We start from the raw sequence: 12,043 nt of genomic DNA on the forward strand, positions 1-12,043 counted from the left end.
AGTAATTCCAACTTACTTTTCTACACTAAATCCTTTAAGAAATGGAAAATTTTAGAATATGTATTTATTTGTTTTTATATACCAGTGTTCGATTTACATATCATATCGGTTTACATACAACTTGAAGGTGCAGGAAGCAAGGCATTTCCTTTTGTCGGGTACAAAGAACGATTAGAGAAAGGGCATAATTTTATAAAATTTGAATCAATCTTGCTCATGAATTCAAAAGCCCTGTTTAATAGATTCTACATGCATCTTCAAATTAATTTCTTGCATATACATTCAGTGAGTATCTACATCAGTGATAGACAATGCTGGTCCTGGAATGCCACAAGCAGGTCTCGTTTTCTGGATATCCACAATATGTATGAAATATTTGCATACAAACAAACCTCATATATATTCATTGTGGATACTCAAAACTAGTCCTGTTTGTGGCATGCCTCGACTGGCATTGCCTATCCCTGCTCTACATAATCCCAACAAAATAAAGCCAATTTTTACTATCCCATTTTCAAACTGTATTAATGGTTTTAATTTGTTCTTTTTTTGAATACTACTGAACAGAATAATTATGGCATGGAACTAGATACAAACTTATTGCTCTAATTGTATGATCAGCAGTAACTGTGTTCCTGGGCACAAAATAAACCAACCACAGCCCTTTTCAAAAACTAAACATAAATGACATTCAGTTGACAAGTACCAGAAGTTTACTCGGTCAGCGACAAAGTCAGTATGTAATAAAAAGGTTTACAGTATATTTTCAATATTGTACTTTATAGATATCAATTATTCTTCTCAAATTCCTGTCCCATGTCTGAACCCATATGTTGGCCAGGCTTGAGAAATCTTATGTGGTAGTGCCATGCATGATATTTTTGGATATTTTAGAACACAATTTCTATATTGGGCACACTCACTACTTCAATTTGGCTCCTCGTCTATGGTAACAATTCATTACACTAAAACTTTTTTTATACACATCTTAATTATGTACATTTAAATCACTGAAGGCAGCAAGTCTATGAAATTGCTATGCTGGAGATACTTCAAGAGAATCTGAATCAATACAAGCAGATTTGGAGCCTTAATGGAAGCATCAACCATGTGTAATGTTTATCCAGGGTGTAACTTTCCATATTCTAGATCCTTTTTCCATAATTTACGTATGTACAGTCTCTTGTAATCTTTCATGACTCTCTAATTTTATATATTAGATATTACTCATTCAAAATAAAATTGATGTATATCAATATCATGTAGTTAAAAGGTTCGTCCAGAAATTCGTGCAGTTTTTCCTTCTCACCTTGACGACTCTTCTGGTAGAAATGATGAAAACGGTCCTGCTTGCCATCTATGCAATCCTCAAATTAGTTCTTCATGCATCACTTGAAAAATTTCCACTACCCTAGCAATTGAGATATTTGTAGCACAGACAAAAACCCATAAACATCTTAAAGGCTGAAAAAAGATCTGCTTTATGCTGTTTTAGCACGTGAATGACTTTTTCAGCTATCAGAACACTGAATAGAAACTTCAAACAACACTTCTAGAGAAAAAGCTCTCACTGAGGGAAAAAGAGTTTATAGCTTATAAGAGCAGTCATGACCCTCCATTCTTTAGATCACTTTTTTCCTACAAATAGAAATAGAGTGGTGATGTTTACAGCCCTAAGCTAGAAACTGATTGTTGTATAAAGTGAACTGTATGGTTGTACTAAGCAGACCAAGGTAAAAATGAAGGCAAACTATTTCAGGGCTTCACAAACCTGACCTGGGATTTGTATATATACATGTTTTTATTGAATTCTTGTGTCTGATTTGCTAAGGAATGCAAATATTGCAAGAGAAAGCACAGAGGTAGCAGGAAAGCCAAAGCACTGCCATGGGCTTCGTTTTCTACGTGACACGTTTGAACTGATGATGCTGTGAGGCAGGGCCGCCAAAGCCTCTCTCCTGGAGGACCCCACAGCCGGTCGGGTTTTCAGGATATCCACAGTGAACATGCAAATGAGAAATCTGCACACACAGTCTCCACTATATGCAAAATTTCTCTCATGCATATTCACTGTGGATATCCTGAAAACCCGACCGGCTGTGGGGTCCTCCAGGAGAGAGGCTTTGGCGGCCCTGCCTCACAGCATCATCAGTTCAAACGTGTCACGTAGAAAACGAAGCCCATGGCAGTGCTTTGGCTTTCCTGCTACCTCTGTGCTTTCTCTTGCAATATTTGCATTCCTTAGCAAATCAGACACAAGAATTCAATAAAAACATTTGCATATCCATTTATGAAACTTAACACTGTACGTATTGCTAGACTTCAAATTTAAAAAAAAACGAACTTAAAGACCCAAGTACACTTGTTCTTTCCCTTCAACTTTTGTTTATTGATGTACTGAACATGAAAATGTACAAAGGATCCAAACACAAAAGAAAACAATGTACAGCTTCTTAAATATTCAACAGAAGATCTATTCTATTTCAACAAATGTGAATAAAGTCATACTGTACAACTTCAAATAAATACCAGCCTTACATTTTATTAAGTGCTCCGATAGCCACTGTAAAGTGAAGCTCAATTTACATGCCTTCTCAATGCATTTGCAACTGTAATAATTGTGGTATAAGAAAGCCATGTGTATAGTGAAGCTAATATTTTTTTCTTACTGCAAAGTCATTTAAATTTACTTGTTAAGCAGCATGTTTAGCCTTGAACAATTTACAGATGCACCCAAGAATTAAATAATGGAGGGGGGGGGGGGGAGGGGGGAGGGGGAAGGGGAGGGGAGAGTTTGTGCACTCAAGAAGTCAATTGATATTTTAATTTTTTTTTTCCCTTATAGCATTGAGGGGTGTTTAGCATGAAAATCTGCTTGTTCACTTCAGCACACTTTTTTTTTTTCACAGTATATGTACTGTACAGGAAAAAAATTTATAAACTACAATTTTACAAAGTAAAACAAAATCAAAAGCAACAGCAAAGATCATATACAACTATGTTATGCATAGCACATTGCTTGTTTAAGGGGAAGCATATGAGCATCGTCCTTTATACAAAAAAGCAGGACGTAATTATATAGTTGCCAGTGCATCCTGGTGGAGGCATGAAGCCTCCTGCCTTTTTTTGTTTTTTTTTTTTTTAAGTTTATAATAAGCAAGATGCTAACCAGAAAATATTTTATTTCCTCCATATATGGTAAAGACCTATTTTATTATCTCCCCAATATTATTTAAGCATCATACAAAGTTAAATTTCAATAGCATACAGTATTTTTTTTTTAAGATTTTTTTTTTTAAATCAGAAGAAAAACGGTAAGGAAATTTGTTCAAAAACTTATGGATATACTCATTCTGTAGCACAAACGTATTCGTAAACAAAAAAATGCTGCATCACCAACAGCTGAAGCTAAGACTATCTACAGACAAAAAAATTCAAAAAATAAACAGCAACAAATCTGATGCACTAAATTCAAGTCCTCAGGACAACAAATGAATAAGCAGACCTCAAGTAACAATGTTAATGCCATTTACAAAGAAAAAAACTCATACAAAAACATTCAAAGTCTGAACACCACTTGGCATGTCAAGTCAAACAAAACTAAGCAAAAAAACCAAAACAAAAACAAAAAAACTATAGCTGAAAGATTCATAAACACAAGGTCTTATTTACATTACACAAAGCTCAGGTGTTAGCCTTGAACAGAACTTTCAAAATACCTCCTTAAAATATCCAACTTGGATACTGCTTTGCAGATCCACAGTGCAAACTGATGTGCTACTTCCCGTCTGGCAAAAAATTCTTCAAACAATATTGCAAGTACATCACTAAACACCGTGAGCTCTATCTGAAGGGAATTCTTTAGGAAGAACAGATTTTTTTTTTCTTTTCCCCCCATCTCTTGGTAATTTAATTTTTTTCTTCTTCGTCTGCTCTTACTATAGTCAATATATATATTTTTATTTCAAAACCACAAACCGAAGTGAGCCGCTCGTCACATCATAACCAGGATGATCAGACATGCCACACTGATGATTGCACAGATGAGACCAGTGCTTCCCCTCCCCCACCCCCCACTGATTCTATTTCGTAATACAAAGGTCTCAACAGTATTTCTACATCATAAAGCTTTCGGAAACTCCTTTCAGTCATTTGTGAACCTCCTGGTAAGATTTAAAAGCCCACTATTTGTCATATGAAGAGAGTTCTCAAAGTATTCAAGTCAAAATATTTGTTCCAGGACCAGTAAAAAGTTTCTCCAAATTTTTTTCTTTTTTTTTTTTCACTTTTTTATAAAAATAGATGCTTTTTTTTTTGTTAAACCCACATCAAAGAGGCTCTTATCTCTTTGGCAAGGTACTGCTTTATGAAAAGTTGTTCAGTACACTTACAATTTTTGTTTTGTTACACATATACAGACAGAACAAAGCACACCCACCCAACCCAAATTATAATTACGAAATAAATAAGAATAAATAAAAATGTAACCTTCAAAATAAATACCATTTCTTCTCCGACATAACAGCAATGTATCATGTAAAACTACATGAAATCAAGAGGAAAAATACATATTACCAACTCAAGACTTTTTTTCTTTCTTTTTTTTTTTTTTACAAAGCCTCAAATATTTACTCACAGGTTTCAAGGCAGTCATTTAAAAAAAAACAAAAAACCCCAAAAAGAAACAAAACAAATCTTCCCTCCGCTGAAACATTTTAAAAGGTCCACCTTCTCCAAAGAAGGCAATAGAATGCAACATGACAGGTAAAAAACCTGTATCTCTTGTCCATATTCAAACATAAAAGGTATTTAAGAAGTTTTAATTCAAAGCTAGCAATAAAAAAATCTCACGTATTTTCTTAGGATGTCAAGTTTGTTTGTTTTTTTTTATCCCCATCTCATTGACTTACAAAGACATTTACCAATGTATAAAGTTGTTTTTTCCCCCCCCTTAACTTGCCTTTTATTTTTTTTATTTGTATATAAATGTACTGAGGATAACATTACGCTTTGTGAGTTTTGTTTGTTTTAAAGGAAACCTGCAAGACTCTGTCCCCCAAGCGGTATCCATTCAGGCTGGCAATCGCCATGGCAGCCTCATCATAGTTGGTCATAGTCACAAATCCAAAACCTTTGCACTTGTTTGTGTTGAAGTCACGGATAACCTTCACATTTGTCACTGCTCCAAAGGGTCCAAACATTTGCCAAAGGATGCTCTCATCTGCGTCAGGGGCCAGGTTGTACACAAATATGCACCACCCCGTGCCTGCGTGTCCAGGGATATTGATTCCAGCCAAACTGGTCATTCCATCAATGGTCATCGGTGAGAACCTACTAAGCAAAAACGGAAATAAAAAAGACAGTGTCAGTGGCCTGCATCACACCCCCCCCCCCCCCTTCCCCACTTTGAACAACCATGAAGAATGTGCGTATTTATGACACGAAAAGTTTGGACACATAATAGGGCTGAGCCCCAAGTCAACATGCATGCTCCAAACTGGAGCAGTCAAGTACTGCATTATGGGATCTGTATTCCATGGCGCCTGTTTTCAGACTGAAAACAAAACAAAACAAAAAAAACCCAGCGCAATGGAATGCGTCTGGAGAGTCCTCACGCTCTTAAAGATTACATTCAGCTACATCATTAGCATATGATGAGACATCATTCAAAATTTGTAGGTTATAGTGAGGAAAGCTATTTTTAACGAAAAAGTGACAAACAGAATTCTTTGTTAGAATTAGTGGCACCACTAAGCTGGAATACCAGTCCCTGCATGCAGTATAAGGAGCATGCCCACTACACAAGTGATTTCTGCACGTCATAATGCAAGCCATTCCAAAATGCACACAAATACACACACACACACACACACACACACAGTGCTTTAGTAGACTACATTTAAATAGACTGCATATATGAACATGCTATGAAAACCTAATTTAACAACCTGTAGCAAAGGTTTAACTCCATGAAGGACAGTAAATGTAATTTTATACTAGTTTAATACTGAATCTGAATAGGGTTCCTTTTTTTTTCCATTGTCAGTTCAAAGTAACCACGGATTTTGTTTTTAAAACAAATCCAAGAAGCTTTATCACCTACTTTAAGTGTGCATAAAAGGTCTATGAAAGTTCTGTAAGCCATGCAAGAAACAGAAAATATAAATAGTGGCTATCTCAGTGTAACCTGTTAAGTTTATTTGTACCCATACCACAAAACACGGGTGGAAATCAGTAAACACTGAACATGGGCACATTTTCAATAGAATGCATCAAACTGCACCAAGTTCTGAACCCCAGAAATCAGTCCAAAAATCCCATAACTTAACAGAAGCTGTATTTCTATACTATAGGACATGAGTGAGGGAAGTCAGGACATGCTTAATTACATTACTCCTGCATGCTGAAGGATGAAACAGAACTACGTGCACTGTCTGTTGGAAAAGGCGTAATGATCCCAATACAGTACTTCATTACCTCTTTACTCCATAAGCCATATTGAGCAGATTGTCCAACCTGCAAAACATATTTAGCAAACTGTTCAGTCTTGTGGATTTTTTTTTTTTTTTTGTTTCACTAAGCAAGCTTGGCATACTCTTGCCATCTCTGATGAACTTTTATATTTATGTAGAGGCTCCATGCCTTCCTTTCCATTGCCAAGGAGAATGCTCTCCAAGAAATGACTTAATTCTAATCATTAAATATTGGTACCTCAAAAAAAAAAAATATGCATGACAGAATTAGATCAGTTTCTTGCCAAAATCTCTGGTGCTGAAATCCATTACACAACTTTTTTTTTCTCTGTAATTTCTGTATTGTTGAGGGAGATCACACAAGTAGGGGGAACCTAAATTCACTGGCCAAACTTATCAGCATTCTATTCAATCAAATGGGACATTTTTTTTCATTCATATATACAAAGGCCAAATCAGTACATATTTTAAACTTTCAAGCGGTAAACTGTGGCATTTAATGTCAAAATAAATGAATGTGCCTGATTTAATTCAACATCAGATATTCACTTACCTCTATGCATACTGGTATGGTTTTTGTTTTTTTTCCCCCTCACACCACCAGTGCATGAAGGAGGACAACATCAGAAGAGCTAGATGAAGGCCAGTAAAGATTATACTGACATTACTGCTCATAGGTCTCAAACGTATGCCAATTCAACCATTTTTCTATACTATAGCCCAATGCCTGTGCTGTCTTACATTACAGCAAGGTTCATGAATTTCTATAGCTTTGCACTTACTATTCCGCTAGGATTTGTAAGGTAACAGTGGAGTTCTGCTTATATCAATCCCTGATCTACCACTGCCTGTTAAACAGTAAAAAGGGGTGGTGACCAACTCTGGTTCTCGAGAGCTACAAAGACTAGGGTTTCAGGATATCCTCAATGAACATGCATGAGACAGATCTACATGCCCTGCCTCTCCATTGTATGCAAATTTATTACATGCATATTCATTGTAGATATCCTGAAAACCTGGCTCGTTGTGGCTCTTGGTCACCTTGGCCTATAAAATTATTGCTGCTGCACAGGACGGATAATAAACCAGGAACACAAAACTGAAGTTTTTCTACAGCCAAGTGCTTTCAGTGAAAGTCTGAGTATATCAAGCATACTGATACTATGGGAAAACATTGCTGGAGAATCTCTAACAAAATATCTGTACCCTTACCAGACACATCAAACAGTCCTGTAGAAGTATAATACAGACACCCCCCCAAGTATCTTAATGAAGGCTCATGGTGCTGTACGCAGTAACTGGTTTAGCTTGTACCAGATGCACATTTTACAGTTAAGAAAAAAAGGTTAACTCAATGTATTTACAAAGAATTAGCTTACTGCATAGGAAAATTAGTTCTTACCTGTTAATTTTTGTTCCTGTAGTACCATGGATCAGTCCAGACTGTGGGTTGAGCCTCCTTTCCAGCAGGTGGAGACAGACTAAAACTTGAAGGATGCCCTATATCAGGACAGAGCCTATCCTCTAACCCTTCAGTATAACGTATGTCAAAGCAGAAAACAAGACCACCAAGTAGGATCAAGCAAGTAACCATAAAGCTCAAATGGAGCAACTGTAGAAAAATTTAAGGAACATGGTCTAACTACCCGCTCTTGCATATTCTTGGCATGAGAACCACCAAGGCTTCCGGTGTTTTTGCTCAGTATTTTTGTACAAAAACGAGATAGACTCTGCAGAACTGCAAGAAAACAACAGCTTCGAGAGGACAGAAAAAGAAACAGGGAAGGGCGTCTGGACTGATCCGTGGTACTACAGGAACAAAAATTCACAGGTAAGAACTAATTTTCCTTTCCCTGTACGTACCCGGATCAGTCCAGACTGTGGGATGTACCAAAGCTTCCCTAAAACGGGTGGGATCAAGACAGTCCCACTCGAAGCACTGGTAGCCCAAAAGAACCGAAGCACAGCTTACACCATCTAGGCAATAGTGTCGAGCAAAAAGAGATAAGGACGCCCAAGTATGAACTGTGCAAATCGTCCACGGAGAGAACAAAGAATGTTTGCCCAAGGAGCTCGAGAACACAAAGAATGAGTCTGAAGACCCTCGGGGAACCGCCAGGCCATGACAAAGAACAACCGAGAGATCACTTCCTGCAACTAGCGCGCTATAGTGGACTCAGAAGCCGGCTTACCCTGATTGGACCCATTCAAGGGAACAGAAAGATGGACAGATGCACGAAAAGCCATTGGGGACCAGGAAATAGAGCAAGAGAACTCGTATGGAAGCGGGGTAACGGAGACCCGTATGCACCAAGATAAGGGGGACTGTCACCAGATGCAGGAGAAAGCGGAAAGCTCCGCCGACCGAAGGACAAAGAAGTTAGACGAAACTTCACGAAAAAGGAAGGACCCGTACGAGGGCTACCCTGAAGTCGGAAAATCGCGAAAAGGGATCGCGCCAGGACAGCGCTTGGATCTGACGAGCAGAGGAGATAAAACCAAAAGACAGTCTTAAGCATAAGGGCCTGCAGGGTGACGCGGAGAGGGTCGAACAGGACCGTACAGAGGGGTCCACACAACCGAGTGAAAAGTTTACGACAGACAAGTGGGCGAGAAGGTGGATGTAGATACCTGACGCTCCTGAAAAGTCCAAGTCGCAAACGGATGGCCGCACAGGGACGACCTGCCACTCGACCCAGGAGAAAGGCGAGGGGGTAGACTGGTACGCGCCGAGAACAAAGGGAGGATCCTCGGAGAGACAGCCTCAGAGAAGAAAAGAATAAGAAGATTGGTGCGAAGTACGCCGAAAAACCCAACTTCGCATAAACAAACTCAAGCACGTTCCAGATGCGCACGTACGCCGGAGAGTCGACTGTTTCCCAAAGGAAGGCGAAGACGGCCTACTCCGAAAACACTCACACCAGAGACATCGCCGTTCAAAAAGGCAGGGTGCTAGACAAGCATGAACGGCCTGGTCAAAAAAATACAGGGCCCTGTCTAAGGAGCCAAGGAAGATGGCATGGCCACAGGGGTCAGACCGTTGCTAGGTTGAGAAAAAACTGAGCCAAGGCCTGAAACGGCCCCTCGGGCGCTACCAAAACCATGGGACACCGGCGGAGAACCATCCGTCTAAGAACTTTCCCGACCACAGACCAACGGGGGGGGGGGGGGGGGGGGGAGTAGAAAAAGACATACCGCCAGCCGAGGGAGAGCGAAGGCAACTACGCCCGCCGAGCCATAGTCCCTCCAGCGGAAGAACCAATCTACCATGGTATTGAGAAGAGTCGCCATGAGGCCCAGGTGGGAGGGGACCACCTGTCAAAGAGAAAACCATGGTTGAGCCAGGAGTCCCCACTCCCCGGGATCTAGCGACGGACGACGGAGAGCGCAACCTGAACATTTCCCTAGCCCGCGGAGTGGGAGGCTGCCGGGTACTGTAGGTGTCGCTTTGCCCAGGCTAAGAGAAGGCTAGTGTGTCCAGGGCCATCCACGGACTGCGAGCACCCCCTGGGTGATGGAAACAAGCCACGGAGGTGGAGTTGTCGGGCAAGACCCATAGCGTCTTGCCGCGTATGAGAGAAAGAAACTCCAGAAGAGCCAGGAACATCACCCAAGACTCCGTAATGTGCCAGCGAGTCAGAGACGCTGGCCAGGTCCCCTGGGCATACTAGGAGCGGCCGCCCACTCCTCAGCCCGAAAGACTAGCATCCATGGGCACTATCGTCCACTGGGGAACTTGGAGAGGTAGGCCCGGTAGCAAAGGAAAAAGCTGGGGAAATCCACCCCTGCGAGACGGCGACGGTAGAGCCCAAGAACGGGAGAACTGTGTGAGACTGTTCTGCCAGCGGCTGCCAACGGGACAGCAAAGTTAACTAGAACTTTCGTATTGTAGCAAGGACCCAAGGGACAAGGGCGAGGGAGCAGAGGGGCCCGAGATCTACAGGCAGACACAAGCCTTCAAGGAAGGGGAGCAAAGGCAGACTCTGAGACCGGCCAAACAACTTGAGGGCCCGCACACAAAGCAAGAAGACCTTGCCTACCCAGGTGACGAAGCGGAGTCTCAAGGTACTCTAACTCCAGGAAGGGCTGAAGATTGCTCTAAGAGAAATACAGTAGCCACCCCAGGGACGCAAAGAAAGCTAACCCGCGATACCCCGACCGCTGACAAAAACCTCCGCCTTGACCCTGACGCGCCAGACGCCTAGATAAGAGTAGACGAGGAGTCCTGCCCGGCGGAGAGCTGCGGCCATCAACACCTAGACATTGGTGAAGATGCAAGGTTCCGTCGCGAGATCAAAGGGAAGCGTCCAGAACTTGGAGTCCCGGTGGAGGACGCGAACACGAAGAGACTATGGCAGCCACGAAGAAACGGAAAGTGGATTATGCTACTGAAATGAGTGGGCCGAGGAATGCCCCGGGGGGAGGACAGCACGAGTATGCTCTCAGGGAGTGTATGTGGAGAAGCGGGAACTGAGAGCCTGGAGACTCTTGTGAGGTCCAAGAGTGAACGAAGAAAATAGGATAGTGGCCTGTGGCAGGTACGTTGGCTGGCCGCGGGGCCTCCATGCCCAGACACAGGAGCTTGGCGGGGGTTAGCTGCACCATATGTCGCAGGGACCGACCACCAAGGAAAACAGAAAAGGATCCCGCCAAACACGAGGAAGGCGAAGACGTGCCTGTGTCTGAGAATAGAGGACCCCCTGGTCCGACCGGAGCCAGACCCAGTCTGCAGAGAAGAGGGAGAGGCAACCACCTCAGAAGGGGACCAAGAAACGAGGCAAAGATACTCCGGAGTATGTGCAGGCGTAAGGATTAAGCGCGTGGGCTAACCCTCGCGCAGAAGGCGGCACCCAACAGAATGCTGCGACAAAAAAACTGTGATCACGAAAGACAAACCCCCCTGAGGAGACACCGTGCCCATGTGGGGTATACCAACTCTGGTCCCGAAAGCATGGACTAGAGGGTATAAAGGACCAGGATGGTTGCAGACGGGCCACCGACAGCTGATGGCCCCTACCATCCCCTAAGGAATCCAAAGTCTCTCAAGGTCCTGGACAAGGAACAGCTTACCTCCAAATGGCAACGTACCCCACCGGGCGGAGGAGGCCAGAGCGGCCGACCAGTGGCGCAGCTACAGGAGCCGTGTGGCGGACATCTCCGAGGCAAGCGCCTCCGGCTAGAGGCAGCAAAGGGTCGAATGCGCGGCCTCTGACCACGGGAGATCCCGGGAGCAGAGAATCTTGCCGATGATGCCATAAGAGACCTGCGCACAGCAGGAACTGCAGCAAATAGTGGAACACATCCACGGCGCTAAAACATCAGAGTGCACTTCAAAGGAGCCTCGCGAACCGTGGTCAGCAGGCAGATCGGGGCCGCTTGAAAAATCAGAAAAACCCTCCTGAAATGTGACCACAGAAGGAGTCCACGGAGTGATTATGGGGTGTTTTTTTTTTTTTTCCAAAGCAGCATGCCACCGAGAGGGGAGCTCGTTCAGGGCACAGACCGACCAGGGAGCCTGCGAAACCGCAGGCACAACTGTTTGGGCAGGAAGGAAGGAAAAGGCGCCTGAC

General features: G+C 42.6%; 1 protein-coding gene across 27 annotated transcripts in view; it reads right to left on the reverse strand.

The window, feature by feature from the left end:
- Positions 1 to 3,086: 3,086 nt before the first annotated feature.
- Positions 3,087 to 12,043, reverse strand: part of ELAVL2 (ELAV like RNA binding protein 2) — a 462,154-nt gene continuing 453,197 nt past the window's right edge. For 18 of the 27 annotated variants that reach the window (XM_029606073.1, XM_029606016.1, XM_029606198.1 and 15 more), the window contains 2 exons: positions 6,478 to 6,516; positions 3,087 to 5,334 (listed from right to left, as the gene is read on the reverse strand). In XM_029606073.1, the coding sequence (XP_029461933.1) occupies positions 5,004 to 5,334; positions 6,478 to 6,516 (370 nt within the window). In that variant the 3' untranslated portion in view covers positions 3,087 to 5,003. The remainder of the gene's footprint in view (positions 5,335 to 6,477; positions 6,517 to 12,043) is intronic. The other 9 variants (XM_029606110.1, XM_029606035.1, XM_029606126.1 and 6 more) reach the window with 3 other exon arrangements.

Source organism: Rhinatrema bivittatum, chromosome 1, assembly GCF_901001135.1.
Source record: "Rhinatrema bivittatum chromosome 1, aRhiBiv1.1, whole genome shotgun sequence".
In the NCBI taxonomy this organism is placed as follows: domain Eukaryota; kingdom Metazoa; phylum Chordata; class Amphibia; order Gymnophiona; family Rhinatrematidae; genus Rhinatrema; species Rhinatrema bivittatum.